The sequence below is a fragment of the Ranitomeya imitator genome, chromosome 2 (genome assembly GCF_032444005.1).
Source record: "Ranitomeya imitator isolate aRanImi1 chromosome 2, aRanImi1.pri, whole genome shotgun sequence".
Lineage (NCBI taxonomy): Eukaryota > Metazoa > Chordata > Amphibia > Anura > Dendrobatidae > Ranitomeya > Ranitomeya imitator.
In genome coordinates, this window is record NC_091283.1 from 439,536,158 (window position 1) to 439,552,430 (window position 16,273).

At 41.8% G+C, this 16,273-nt stretch overlaps 1 protein-coding gene across 2 annotated transcripts in view; it reads right to left on the reverse strand.

Moving 5' to 3' along the window:
• Positions 1-16,273, reverse strand: part of LOC138664323 (formin-H-like) — a 268,459-nt gene that overhangs the window by 143,263 nt on the left and 108,923 nt on the right. Inside the window, exons 5-6 of one of the 2 annotated variants that reach the window (XM_069750930.1) lie at positions 15,079-15,227; positions 7,825-7,983 (exon numbers count right to left, since the gene is read on the reverse strand). In XM_069750930.1, coding sequence (XP_069607031.1) covers positions 7,825-7,983; positions 15,079-15,227 — 308 coding nt within the window. The remainder of the gene's footprint in view (positions 1-7,824; positions 7,984-15,078; positions 15,228-16,273) is intronic. The other variant, XM_069750931.1, reaches the window with a different exon arrangement.

Genomic DNA, 16,273 nt, shown 5'->3' on the forward strand with positions numbered 1-16,273 from the left:
ACCCATATAGTTATGATTCAAAATAGTGCAGACTACTGGCTTGCCAGTGTGTTCTATCCACAATACCAAAGAACATTTTGCCAGTTGATTCATACCCTGGAAAGATGCCCATGTTGCAGTATCAAAACGTGCTGGAAGACAATCTTGGCAGTGGTTTTCCCCAAGACAGCAGTGAGGCACACACAGTTTGCATCACAGTGATAACAATAGCAGTCTTGCAGCGCTGTAGTCCTGTATTTCAACCCCACCAAGGACAGCATTTGCAAAAAGTTTGTATGTTCCGCCCATATTTACGAGAGTTTCCACCAGTAATTATTTTTCTACCCAGACTACAAACACATACAGATAGTACATTTAGATTGTGAGTCCCAGTGCAAGTAATGTCTGTAAAATGAATGTTGAATTATTGGCGCTATATAAGTGATAAAACAAATAAAATATATAAAATTGATGCTCAGCCACACTAAGGTGGCACATATATCAGTTTCATAGATTACTATTGTCAGAAAAATGTAAGGATAGTAGCATGAGTAGTTGACTCAAATAGAGTGGAGGACTGACGGTTCTTGAGGCCTACTGCTACAGGCAACACACATGAAGGAGATCCAGGCAGGAGTCTACACATTTATAAAAATGTATTGGCAGGTACCAACAAAGTAACATCAATTTCACCACAGTAGAAATAGTATAATAGGGCTTCCACTTCACCCAACCAAGCAGATGGACACCCAACCAGGAGTGTTCACATTTCCAAAAAGTAGTGGCAGACAGACACCACCAAACTGGCATCAATTTTACCACAGTAGAAATAGTATAATAGGGACCAACAGGTCTTCCACTATACCCAACCCAGCAGATGGGCACCCAACCCGCAGTGTTCACATTTCCAAAAATAATTAGTGTTGACATCTCCAGTAGCAGCATCAACAGCAGGCACAGGAGCCACACTAAAGATATCAGATATTGCAATTACGCGAGAACAATACAGCGCACTAAATACTTAAACATTCAGTAAAAAAAAATTGTCAGTTATCTGTGAATAGGATGCCACATCACGTTGTTGGTTCACTAGTGCTTTCAGAAATATTAAGACCAACCCCACATACACCTCAAAGACCAAGCCTAATCCCCCTTCCACCACAACCTTGCTTTTCCCGGTCACGTTGCTCAGATAGTATGCAGTGTGCAGATTTTTTAACTCTGCACAACCTCTGCACACAGCTGAATTTCAGCGGGCACAAAATGAGGTGAAATATGGCCTGATGAATTATGTTACTCACAGAAGAAAGAATTCTTTAAGTGTGGATGAGGGCTGGATGATAAAGATGATTTACTTTAAAGAAATGTTTAATTAGATGTCCCCTACTGTGTGACGTTAATTGACAAAATTTGGGGGACTGTGGGTGAGGCCGGTTTAACATTGACTAGATACTACAAACAATTTGAAAGTGAGATGTTCCCTACTGTATTGTTAGTAACAGAAAAAAATCTATTTTTGGCCTGTCGATGAGGCCTGTATAACATTGACTACATGCTCCAAGAAATTTCAAACTGATATTCCTTTCTGTATCACGTTAGTAACATAAAAAAAATATATTTTTAGTGTGGATGAGCCTGTATAATCTAGAAGATTATCCATGGTGTTGGATTGCCCTCTTTTTCTGCAGTTGCTGCTGGTAAGGTGCACGTTTGCCAGACAAATATGACTGACGTTTTGTTTAGATGACCTTATCAGGAAAAGGGGTATGATGACGGCGGGAATGGGAAAGTACAACAGGATCAATTACAGGGCGGCTATGGGAGGTATGAGATCCAGGATACAGCCTACAACGATTAGTCCTTGACTTTTACCCAACACCAATTACCAGAGAGCATGTGATGCTCGTCAGAAGATAGGTATAACAGATGCGCGTCTCAAGCTATGCATAAAAGATGCATGTTGGAAATTGGTTGCCAAAGATGCACATAATCTAGAAGTTAGGCTCAAAACACTTTCAAACTTATATCTCGGCTGCTGTATCACGTTCATAAAAAAAAAAAACAATTTTAATGTGCAACAGCTCTGCACACAGAACAATTTCAACACCGCTAAATGACAAGGTTGGATATAGAGGACTGTATCATGTTTAGCAACAGAAAAGAAAATTAACGTGTCTTAGGTCTGCAGACTGTTTCATATCACCACCACAACATGACAACAAGTAATACGGAAGGCTGTTTCATGTTTATCAACAGAAAAAATATATTTTTTTAATGTGCGTGAGGTCTGCAGACAGCTTCATATTACTGCCACAAAATGACAACGTGGAATACGGTGGGTTGTATCACATTTAGCAACAGGAAAATTTTTTTTTTTTAAATGTGCATGAGCTATGCACACTGTGGAATTTCACCGCAACTAAATAAAGTGAGATATGGCATGGTGAATCACACTAGCAAGTGCCCCTTCAAAATATTTCTTCATGCACAACCGCTTAAATCATAAAACTATGTCACCTCACCACTAAATGACAACATGGGAAATGGCATGCTGTGTCACATTTATCTAGTGAAAAATTAAGATTTAGAACGGTCTACTCATGCATGGAGCACAATAGAAGCAGTGCCCAACACACTTGTATGAAATGTGCCCTGCTGGCTTTGTCTGTGGACCTCAGTAATGGCCAAAAAAAGTGCTGGAAGGTAAATTTTATAGCCACACTGGACACTACCTAGTTATACTATCTGGCTGCTATACAACGGCCTAGCTAGCTAGCTAAAATCTGGGATACAGCAGGCTGTTTCACATTTAGCTAGTGAAAAAAATATTATTTAGAACGCTATATTCGTGCGTGGAGCACAATAGAAGCAATGCACAACACACTTGTATGAAATGTGCCTTGCTGGCTTTGTCTTAGTAATGGTAAAAAATATATATATTGCTGGAAGGTGGATTTCACAGCCACACAGGACACTATCTAGCTACACTATCTGAGTAAGAAACAACCGCCTAGCTAGCTACCTAAAATCTAGGTGCTAACAGCGCCAGCATCAGGAGCAGCCTCTCTCTGCGCTGTTACACTGACAAAATGGCGCTAAAACAAGATGTCCGCTCCTTACATGGAGAGGCACATGTGATTTTTAGCAGCAAATGACAAGCTGATGTGTCAGAACATTGTGGATGTTTCCTGTGCCCTGATTGGTCTAGCCGCAATGTGCACTCAAAGTTAAGAAAAGGAGAAAAATTACAGTTTAGAAGAACACCGTGCCTCTGAGCGCTGCAAACCCCCTCCCCTCATCAATCACGTGCCAAACACTCATGATACACCACCATTATCGTAGCCAAAGTGCTGAAAATACTTTTGTGGCAACACAAATATTTTTGCCCATTTTTTACCGAATGTTACCGATTTGTTACGATGTCATAAAATGTTGCTTTCGTTTCCGATCACGAATCCAAATGTGCCATATTCGTGCTGAATCTTTGTTTGGCGATCGTTTTCCGAACAATTTCGCTCATCACTAGTGACTACCTCAGCTGTACACTGCTGTGCTGCTCCTGTTGGTGCTGCAATGTTTCAGTGTAGAAAGGATATAAACCAAATGAGACAAAATAGGAGTAAAAACGTCCAAATAGAAAAGAGTAAATTTATTTATAAACAAAGAAACAGTACAACGGACTGGAATCAGGTAGTGAAGGCTACTAATGTCCAGACACACAGAACACTTCCGGCAGGGCATGATGACGACTGCGTGCCAGCTGGGCCGTCGCCCGCAGAAATGCTGACACGCACACGTCACCGCCCAGCGCCTTCAGCGATGCCCCGGATCGCGCAATCCGGAGACATGCGCACACAGGACACCAGAGTGATAAAGCCGGGTACGTATACCACGGTAATAAAGTGAGAATAGTGCAATAAAGTGCCGATAAATCAGAGAATGTACAAATGGATAACATCACAGACATACAAGTGACAATTTATACAAAGACATATATAAGAACAGTTACAATAGCATAACACTAATAATACACCATAATATAATTTATAATGATGAGGTAGTGCACAGTATGTGATTCCAAATCAGGACCAGGAATCACATACTGTGCCGGAAACCCACGCCGGAAGTGATGCAATGCCCGGCGCGGGTTTCCGGTTACATGCGCCGCAATTATGGACACCTGGAGAGGAGGTATTTATATGCGGCCCATTTCATAGCACACCACCGCACCTTGAAAAAGCTGAGCGAAACGCGCGTCGGTGCTGGCGTGGCGCATGTCCGGCCTCAGTCACATTATGGGTAAGCAAGGCTAAGATGAGGGAACGGGGGCTCTATTTATTGTGCGCACATTAGTTCCACCGCTGCTGCGGTGTTATACGGCTCATGCCCTGTATTTTTTGATTCCCTTACCTACAGTATGCACAAAGCATTTTATGTACCTGCCCATTTATGTTTCTGTGTGTCTGGACATTAGTAGCTTTCACTACCTGATCCCAGTCCATTGTACTGTTTCTTTGTTTATAAATAAATTTACTCTTTTCTATTTGGACGTTTTTTACTCCTATTTTGTCTCATTTGGTTTATAGTATTATACCGGGAGTGTCCTTGAGGTGCACTTATATTCAGACATCCACATGGGGATTAGTCTTTGCAGCACCTTACTGTATATTGGGCCCTTAGTGGTCTTGTTTTCATTCAGTGTAGAAAGGATGTATCAGTCAAGATACCAGGCTGATGCCTCACAAAATATTGTCTTGACCGGATGCAACTGTAGCAAAGGTTCAGATGGGAAATTCATGTATGTATCTTAGTACAGGCATTAACCGCCTTCTTCTAGAAGACACCATTTTATAATTCATCGGCTCCATTATCCTCAATATATGACTTTGCTGAGGACCCTGCTCCTTTCACTATATAATGCTTGAGGCCTGATTTATGAAGGTGTTTTTTGACAGAATTACAATGCAAAACAATTTGAAATGTATCTTGATGTACAGTTATGCTCAGAAATATTTGGACAGTGACTGAGACTTTGTGATTTGGGCTCTGCACGCCTCTACTTTTGATTTATATGAAACGACTGAAACATCTACTTCCTGGTGAGTTGTTCTTCCCTAGAGTGGATGTTGTGAAGGGGTTTTTCTTCACCATGGAAAGATCATTTACCAGTGTTGTCTTCCACGGATGTCCAGGCCCTTTTGAGTTCCCAAGCTCACCAGTGCTCTCTTTTTCTTTCTTTTGCAGGATGTACCAAACTGTTGATTTGGTCACTCCTAGCATTTCTCCTATCTCTCCGATGGATTTCTTCTTTATTTTAAGCCCAATGATAGTCTGCTTTCTTCCATTAAGAGTTCCTTCGACCGCATGTTGTAAGTTCACAGCAACAGTTTCCAAATGCAAATGCCACACCTGGAATCAGCTGGAGACCATACCTGCTTAATTGATGATGGATTAACTAAAGGGAAAGCCCATGTAGCCCATTAAAAAGCTTTTGAGATAATTGTCTAATTAATTCTGGTCCTTTTAGAAAGAGGCAGCTTCATATTAAAAAGGTGTAAATAATAAACCCTTACTCCAATTACGATGTGAAGCTTATATTGATTATAGATCCTGAATGTGTTTTGCTAAAAATCTAAAATGCCAAAACTTGTGTCACTGTCCAAATATTTCTGGACATAACAGTATCACAAAAGTTTTACAGCTTTTAACATTTTACTCCAGTTTTACTAGAAGGGGGTGGGGGAAAGGGGCGGCATGGTGTTGCCGGACCTTCAAATTCATCCAAATTAACGCCACCTTGGTGGCTCAAATTATGGCAGAAATGTACTTCAACAACAACGCCAGGCTTCATGATTCGGCCTTGGGTCTATTATCCCACATTTGGCTTCAAAGATTTAATTAAATTATATGAAAATTATTTTTTTCTGAATTTTCTTCAACTAGAAAGTGTTTTTATTTTTGAGTTATTTAACTCTTGATAAAAGAAGGAAAATGTTATATTGATGTGAATATTTTCCAGCAACTTAATTGTGGCATTTCATTATCCTGTGGAGGGGATATGGGGCGAGAACAATCTGCTACAATGTATCAGCGCATGAAACGTTGCAGCGTATCTATTAAAAGTGAATGCACATCAGCTCTGGGTCTGACCTTTTCAGGCAGCGCTAATTGCTGACATAGTGGCAGCCGGGGAGTCCAAGGTTTGTTAGGATTTAGCTCTGCTTTGTGCATTGAGCTGTTCTGCAAGGGAAAGACTATGCACGTCCCCTGGATACTGCAGAGGGATCTGCCGCAGATGAAAGGTCTCAGCCCTATGCTAAATGCTCCTGATTATTAGACCTTTGCTGGACTTTTTAAACTTTACACACACACAGCATTATCTGAACTCCAACATTAATGGATAATCTCAGATTGATCTTGAGAATTTCAAGTTTGCAACAAATAAAATGACTGGATTTGACATAAGGTATATAAATAAGGCGATTAGCATCAACACCTTTGATTTAATGCAATTAAAAAAGATGTTTCCTCCTCTGTGCCGAGGCTTCTCCCGTCATTCTATTGGTGGTTTAGTTCTGGTTCTGCTACATGAACTAACATCCTACTGGGCCAATCTGTGCAAACTGAGCTGCATTGTAAAGCATGGTGGAAGGAAGGAGAAGCAGCTTAAAAGGGGTGTTCAGGTTTGGGATTAAAGTTTGCAGTCACTTTATATACAAGTGAATTGAGAGAAACTGAGAGCGTCTAGTCGGCATGTGACTACATGTATGCAAATCAGATAATTGCAGTCATGAGGCCATCCACTCGCACTGGAGAATCTTGACAGCATGCATGATGCGCTTGCAGTGAGGATTCAGAAGCCCGCAGTCACGCCAATCCTGGACACCCCAGGGGCAGTATTATAGTAGTTGTGTTCTTCTACATAGGAGCAGTATAAAAGTAGTTTTTTTCCTTGTACACCGGGGCCAGTATTATAGTAGTTATGTTCTTGTACATAAGGGCAGTATTATAATAGTTATATTCTTGTGCATAGGAGCAATATTATAGTAGTTATATTCTTCTACATAGGGGAAGTATTATAGTAGTTATATTCTTGTGCATAGGGGACAGTATTTTAGTAGTTATATTCTTGTATATAGGAGCAGTATTATAGTAGTTATATTCTTGTACGTAGGAGCAGCATTATAGTAGTTATAGTCTTGTGCATAGGGGACAGTATTATAGTAGTTATTTTCTTGTACACAGGAACACTGTAATAGTACTTACATTCCTGTACATAGGGGGCAGTATTATAGTAGTTATTGTACATAAGAGCAGTATTATAGTAGTTATTGTACATAAGAGCAGTATTATAATAGTTAAATTCTTGTACATGGGAGCAGTATTATAGTAGTTATATTCTTGCACATAGGGGAAGTATTATGGTAGTTATATTCTTGTGCATAGGGGACAGTATTATAGTAGTTATAGTCTTGTACATAGGAGCAGCATTATAGTAGTTATAGTCTTGTGCACAGGGGACAGTATTATAGTAGTTATTTTCTTGTATATACTGTAGGAGCAGTATTATAGTAGTTATATTCTTGCACATAGGGGAAGTATTATAGTAGTTATATTCTTGTGCATAGGGGACAGTATTATAGTAGTTATAGTCTTGTACATAGGAGCAGTATCATAGTAGTTATATTCTTGTACATAGGGAGCAGTATTATAGTAGTTATATTCTTGTACGTAGGAGCAGTATTATAGCAGTTATATTCTTGTTCATAGAGGTAGTATTATAGTAGTTATATTCTTGTACACACGGGCAGTACTGTAGTTGTTTTGCAATGATTTTCCTCTTACATATATGTATTTCCAGTGCTGTGGATGGAGAATGTAGGCATGGAGTTGTATGTTCCGGCACACACTTCACAATCAGATAGCTTGACACTAATTTTTTCTGGAGATAGCTTCTGGGCACAGTAAAATATAAGTTCATCTCTCTTCACTTTTACCAAATATCTGTAAAACAATGCAGGAAAATATTTTATTTACACAGTACCAGGCACCACACAGAATAACACATTTTCCCCCAAAGGTTTATATGTTTTTTTTCTTTTTAATCTAATATATTACTGAAGTATGAGGCAGAAGGGAATTTTGCTACTATAAAGTTTTCTAATGCTGTTAATTGTTTAAAAAATCATTGTAATATAGTTGCAATTTTTTTCTACAGTTATTGTTCAGGTTTTCTCTTCGTCCTGGGGTGAAGAAACTGATTCAGCTGCTATTTTATTTGTTATTGAAAATAATATAAATCCAACGCTCATCACCCAATGGCTCAGAGTTTAGTCCAAAGTAGAAAGAAAACATAGAAACCCTTTACAAACCAAACATACACATATCATTTTCTATTTATCTCTATTTTTTTAATATTACATCATGTCTAAATATTTTTTTTTAATATATATCATTATAGAGGTGAGAAATTGTATTCCAATACAAAACTCTCAATTCCTTTTATAGATCTATTTGCAGTCACCTCTAGGGGGAGCATAGGAGTTTACTAATGCTATCAAAACCAAACACAAAAGATAAAATTGTATCATGTAATTCTTTGTCTTTGCAGGGGATTTATTTTTTATCCCAAAATACAGAATGAAAAAGCATATTAACCTCTTGTGGTTTCACACTGCGTCCTGTGTCCCCGTGGGGGCATTCGTGCAAAATCCCTTGCAAAACATGGTTCAGATGCTTGCGCCGATGGGGCCATAGACGTTGTTAGTAGGGTTGAGCGACATTCACTTTTATAGGATCGGGTCGGGTTTCACGAAACCCGACTTTTGGAAAAGTCGGGTCGAGTGAAATCGGCCGATCCTATAAAAAAGTCGGGGTCGGGGTCGGCCGAAACTCGAAACCCAATGCAGTGCATTGGGTTTCCATGGTTCCCAGGGTCTGAAGGAGCGGAAACTCTCCTTCAGGCCCTGGGATCCATATTTAAGTGTAAAATATAGAATTAAAATAAAAAATATCCTTATACTTACCCTCTGATGCGCCCTGGTACTAACCGGGAACCTTCCTTCCTTAGAATCAGCCTTCCAGGACCTTCGGTGACGTCGCGGGTGACGTCGCGGCTTGTGATTGGCCGCGCGGCCGCCCATGTGACCGCTCGCGCGGCCAATCACAAGCCGCGACGTCACCCGCGACGTCACCGAAGGTCCTGGAAGGGCTGATTCTTAGGAAGGAAGGCTGTCGGAAGGAAGCAGGGCGCTTCCGAGGGTGAGTATATTCCTATTAGGTATATACTCACCCTCGGAAGCGCCCTGCTTCCTTCCGACAGCCTTCCTTCCTAAGAATCAGCCCTTCCAGGACCTTCGGTGACGTCGCGGGTGACGTCGCGGCTTGTGATTGGCCGCGCGAGCGGTCACATGGGCGGCCGCGCGGCCAATCACAAGCCGCGACGTCACCGCGACGTCACGGCAAGGTCCTAGAAGCGCGGATTCGAAGGAGGAAGGCTGCCGGTTAGTACCAGGGCGCGTCAGAGGGTAAGTATTGCAATATTTTTTATTTTAATTCTATATTTTACACTTTAATCTGAATTCCGATACCAATTCCCGATATCCTAAACATATCGGGAATCGGGATCGGAATTCCGATTCCAGATTCAAAAGATCGCCGACTTCATGGCCGACCCCCCACTGGGGTCGGGTCGGGTTTCATGAAACCCGACCTTGCCAAAAGTCGGCGACTTTTGAACAATTTCGACCCGTTTCGCTCAACCCTAGTTGTTAGTGATGGCAGAGCGAACATGTGCTCTGCTGTGCACTCCTTTTGGGAGTGTACACCTACAGAAGGGAAATACTACTACATCTCAGTGGTCGCCTCCTGTAGCCGTACACTCTCAAAAATTATGCACTGTAGAGTGCACGTTCATTACAGTCTATGGCCCCATAAGAACATGCGTCCAGACCCTGTTTTGCGGAGGGAGAACACAATATGAAAGTGTGGCACCCCTGGGGTCCAGTCGCAATAGAGGTACTGCACCTCACCCAGAGGTGTGGTGTCCCACTCACAGGTAAGGAGGGAGCACTACACAGGACTCTAACACTCACATCCAACACACACCAGTTCAGTCAGGGCACCTGGGCGTACCCTTAGGGAGGAAGGCCTCCTCCCAGGCTGGACAGGAATGGGTGGTGGGACAGGGTAGGGTAGGTGGAGTAGGGGAGTTGCTAATTAGGAGGGAAAGTCCTTTGTTAGGTAAAGAGAATGGGGCATCAGACTGCGCTGCTCACCTGTCAGGATAATGTACCAGAGATGTCCAAATAGATATAATAGAGAATAGACTTTATTTCTACGCGTTTCGTAGTGATCACACAACTTCCTCAGGACAGTCTATACACATACACATACAGGGTCTTGTATTTATAGCAAAAGAAGGCACATGGAGATGCCTCCTTTCAAAAAAAACACCGCACCCAGTGGGTGGGGAATCTGACTTAAACACGTATTCAAACATATACGTACATCATAAAACACACGAAACAATCATAAAATATAATTGAGTATAGCATTTAAAACCATTGCTCATACATGTAAAAATCTAAATAAAAAAAAACACATTAAAAAGAGTAGTTAAGCAAATGAATAACTTTTGCAAGCTGGGGGAGTGCTTGAACCTACGGTGTTAAAACATTTATTCTTTGTCAGGACCCTGCTACTGATGTTTTGAACCATTGAGCCATGGGTGGATCATCATAGTGTAGACACTGCTCCTAGGCCCTAAACTATTAACTGGATTAGGTGCAGTAAAAATAGAGATACACAGGCGGTGTAGTTAGTTTCACAGGCGGGCTACTCTGCTGATGTGCAGACACTGCTCCTAGGCCCTAAACTATTAAGTGGATTAGATGTAGTGAAAATTGAGATACACAGGCGGTGTAGTTAGTTTCACAGGCGAGCTACTCTGCTGACGTGCAGACACTGCTCCTAGGCCCTAAACTATTAACTGGATTAGATGCAGTAAAAATAGAGATACACAGGCGGTGTAGTTAGTTTCACAGGTGGGCTACTCTGCTGACGTGCAGACACTGGTCCTAGGCCCTAAACTATTAAGTGGATTAGATGTAGTGAAAATTGAGATACACAGGCGGTGTAGTTAGTTTCACAGGCGGGCTACTCTGCTGATGTGTAGACAATGCTCCTAGGCCCAAAACTATTAACTGGATTAGATGCAGTAAAAATAGAGATACACAGGCAGTGTAGTTAGTTTCACAGGTAGGCTACTCTGCTAACGTGCAAACACTGCTCCTAGGCCCTAAACTATTAACTGGATTAGATGCAGTGAAAATTGAGATACACAGGCGGTGTAGTTAGTTTCACAGGCGGGCTACTCTGCTGACGTGCAGACACTGCTCCTAGGCCCAAAATTATTAACTGGATTAGATGCGGTGAAAATTGAGATACACAGGCGGTGTAGTTAGTTTCACAAGCGAGCTACTCTGCTGACGTGCAGACACTGCTCCTAGGCCCTAAACTATCAATTGGATTAGATGCAGTAAAAATAGAGATACACAGGCGGTGTAGTTAGTTTCACAGGCGAGCTACTCTGCTGACGTGCAGAAACTGCTCCTAGGCCCAAAACTATTAACTGGATTAGATGCAGTGAAAATAGAGATACACAGGCGGTGTAGTTAGTTTCACAGGCGAGCTACTCTGCTGACGTGCAGACACTGCTCCTAGGCCCAAAACTATTAACTGGATTAGATGCAGTGAAAATAGAGATACACAGGCGGTGTAGTTAGTTTCACTGGCGGGCTACTCTGCTGACGTGCAGATACCGCTCCTAGGCCCTAAACTATTAACTGGATTAGATGCAGTGAAGATAGAGATACACAGGCGGTGTAGTTAGTTTCACAGGCGGGCTACTCTGCTGACGTGCAGACACTGCTCCTAGGCCCAAAATTACTAACTGGATTAGATGCGGTGAAAATTGAAATACACAGGCGGTGTAGTTAGTTTCACAGGAAGGCTACTCTGCTAACGTGCAAACACTGCTCCTAGGCCCTAAACTATTAACTGGATTAGATGCAGTGAAAATTGAGATACACAGGCGGTGTAGTTAGTTTCACAGGCGGGCTACTCTGCTGACGTGCAGACACTGCTCCTAGGCCCAAAATTATTAACTGGATTAGATGCGGTGAAAATTGAGATACACAGGCGGTGTAGTTAGTTTCACAAGCGAACTACTCTCCTGACGTGCAGACACTGCTCCTAGGCCCTAAACTATCAATTGGATTAGATGCAGTAAAAATAGAGATACACAGGCGGTGTAGTTAGTTTCACAAGCGAGCTACTCTGCTGACGTGCAGACACTGCTCCTAGGCCCTAAACTATCAATTGGATTAGATGCAGTAAAAATAGAGATACACAGGCGGTGTAGTTAGTTTCACAGGCGAGCTACTCTGCTGACGTGCAGACACTGCTCCTAGGCCCAAAACTATTAACTGGATTAGATGCAGTGAAAATAGAGATACACAGGCGGTGTAGTTAGTTTCACAGGCGAGCTACTCTGCTGACGTGCAGACACTGCTCCTAGGCCCAAAACTATTAACTGGATTAGATGCAGTGAAAATAGAGATACACAGGCGGTGTAGTTAGTTTCACTGGCGGGCTACTCTGCTGACGTGCAGATACCGCTCCTAGGCCCTAAACTATTAACTGGATTAGATGCAGTGAAGATAGAGATACACAGGCGGTGTAGTTTGTTTCACAGGCAGGCTACTCTGCTGACGTGCAGACACTGCTCCTAGGCCCTAAACTATTAACTGGGTTAGATGCAGTAAAAATTGAGATACATCGGCGGTGTAGCTAGCTTCACAGGTGGGCTACTCAGATAACTATCAGACAATGCTACTAGCCCAAAAGGATTGGCTGAGCTAGATTACACCAAATGTTGTGACAAACACTTGCACAGCACTGGCACAGACCTGCCTGGCAAACAGTGCTATGAACTGCTGTAACCTACCCTGAAAAGGGCTGATATTACAACTAGTCCCAAATCCTCCCGACTCCCTAATCCTATCTCTCTGACAATTCGCACCAAAAAAACACTCTAAGTCTGTATAGCGCCCAGAGCAGCAGCGGTGCCATCTAACACTAAGCTGCAGCAGTGAGGAAATGGTGGCAACGGGGCAAATGGCTGGTTCTTATAGGGCAAGGAGGACATGTGACATACACAGCCAATGACACATGCCCTTGCTTGTGTGTATCACATGCACATTGCTGTGTGTGTGCGCACTGCTGATAGGCTGAGAGACTGCACCGCCCCACTGTAAATGTGGGAAAGAAAAAAAAATGGAGGTCGGCGTTATTTCAGCACAGATCTATCCCCCGCGCCTTTCCCCCCCCCCCCCCCCGCCCTCTATACACTTAACCAGTCTATTAACAATGATAAACAGTTTCAATGTGCAAATCAAGCGAGGCTTTTGGTGAACGAACAGTTATCGAACAGAAACTCGGACAGCCGAATTTTAAGCAAATTGTTCGGGTTCGTCGAAAGACTCGAACACCTCCCAAAACAGCTCGAATTTAAAAATTGGCGAACAGTTCGACTAGAAGACCGCTCATCTCTATTCATCACACCATAAAGGGCTGCTGGCTCTATCTACTGAATAACTGTGGAGATCAGTAATAATCTTCATCATCATCACAACTGCTCCAGTAAAAGCAGGTTTTTTTCCTGGGCATTTCTTATTAAGACAGACAGATCCTGCGTCAATTCCAGAACTTCTCCCTTTTTATCCTGATCAGGAAGACTCACCGACCATCGGCCGCCATTATGCCCCAGCTTGGTGGACGCCGACTCAGACACTATGAACACCAGCCAGAAGCTGACATTCACAGGAGTAACATCATGAAAGTTACCGGGGTATTCAGCAGACCACCGGCCGTCGTGGCGATTCATCGGCGCCCGCCACTCCCAGCAATTAAAGGTAAATGGTGGCTGACAATCACAGCCATCATCTGTCAGCAAAGATGCAGGCTCTGTTCCTGAGGCCGAATCAAAGTCAGGGAGCTGGCATATGACTGTAAATGATATGTTGGTAAGGGGATGAAGTAAGGGAAGCCCACCATGGTCACTGAAAGAAGTTAAAACTCACAAAATTAGTTTTCCATTTAAATTTACTGTTGATTAAACTACCCCTCAATGCCTTAAGACATCTTTCAGACAGAAGTATTGTACTCACGTTTACCTGCCACCAAATGAATCTAAATATTAATCTTGAGGTCTCAAAAGACAAATGAATTAAAGCAATAAAATATCCTATTGGGATAATACTGTAAACCCAAAATTCATCCTATCATATATTTCAAAGACTGCAATAATTAAAAGCAGTATTCACACCAAAATAAATAGAAGAAAAGAAAGATGTAAACTTTTCAAAAATATTGAAAAATAAAAATCTACTTTTGCGTTCTGCACCGGAAGGCTGGAGGTCAGTAACACGGCTTGGATTTATAATTAGCCGGAATCGTCTTACAATTTCCGATATAGTTAACAACATGACAAATGTAATTTCTAGAGTCCTCAGTGTCCGCTCTGCATCTCCAGCACCTCATTAATTCCAGGACTGTTTTTTGCCCAGAGAAACAAAAACCCCATGAATATTTTACACACTGTTTTCATTGTTGGGGGGGAAGGATCTTCCGGCAGCTGAGTTTGTATCTTGTTTCCTGGCCTGTAATTACGTGGTATTAACATCCAGACATCCTAAACCAGAAGTGACGGGATGAGAGCGCAACTATGTAACAGGGAGTGCTGTAATCAAACCAATTCCTATACAATATGTTCTACAATATGTTCTCCCTCCTCCGACTGGACACAGAATAAGATAAAGGGATAAAGTGCAGTAATATTTGGGAAATAATGATGACGTCTCCTGGTTTCCATCTCATGGAGGGATTAGGACCAGCGCTGGACCGTCTTAACCCCTTTAGCTTTTGGATAACAAGAACAAAAGCTGAACTCCTCTCTCAAAAACAACTGTAATAGCTACACGGATATGGAGGTGGTCACTCACAACTAATCTTATAAACCATGATGCTTTGGCATACTTCACCCATTTGTTGGATGGATTATCCAGAAGTTCTAGGAGCCCTTCCAAGACCACATCAGAAAAAGCATTTTTTTTAACAAAGGTTTTCACAACAGACGTCTGACCATTCGCTTGCATCTGCAGAATCTCATTCACAATCTTCAGAATCTATAAGACAAAACAATGAATCAATGTTCAGGTTATACCAGCATGCTCCATATCACTATATACAGACGATTTATAACTTATGCCAGCTGTACATATATAATTATCCACAGGAGATACCCAGGTTATACCAGCATGCTCCATATCACTATATACAGAAGATGTATAACTTATACCAGCTGTACATATATAATTATATACAGGAAATGCCCAGATTATACCAGCATGCTCCATACCACTATATACAGAAGATGTATAACTTATACCAGCTGTACATATATAATTATATACAGGAGATGCCCAGGTTATACCAGCATGCTCCATATCACTATATACAGAAGATGTATAACTAATACCAGCTGTACATACCGGAGATACCCAGATTATACCAGCATGCTCCATATCACTATATACAGAAGATGTATAACTTATACCAGCTGTACATATATAATTATATACAAACATAGGAGAACCACAGGAGTATATAGGAAAATATAAATTTTATTAAAGGGAAACACATTAAAAACTACACACTAAAAGACACCAATAAAAAACACCGGGAAAACCCAGACAAAAATAACATCAATTCATATAGTATATATATAGCATAGGTATAACAGTTGTGCCTTGTTATTATAAATTGATGCCAATATAAGAAGATCCGTGACACCCACACCACCTCACAACAGGACAATAATGTCAGATCCACCCATATCAATAATCAGTGTCACTGACGCTAAAATAGCTTTGCTCCAGATCAGACTATCATGAACCATAGTGAGGCTAAGATGTGAGAGATGTCTCAGGGGAAAATAGTAGTAAATTGCCAGCCGGCGTGAAAGTCTCCCCCCAGACACAAAACATACCCGGATCTTACCATGTAATAGGGGTCCCTGGATTGGGCGCATTTGGTTCATTTGGAGTAGGTATTTTAAGGGGCCTGGACATTGTTCCTGGCCACCTTACATTATGAGTCTGGGTTTTTGTGTAGTATATATAATTATATACAAAATATACCCAGGTTATACCAGCATGCTCCATATCACTAT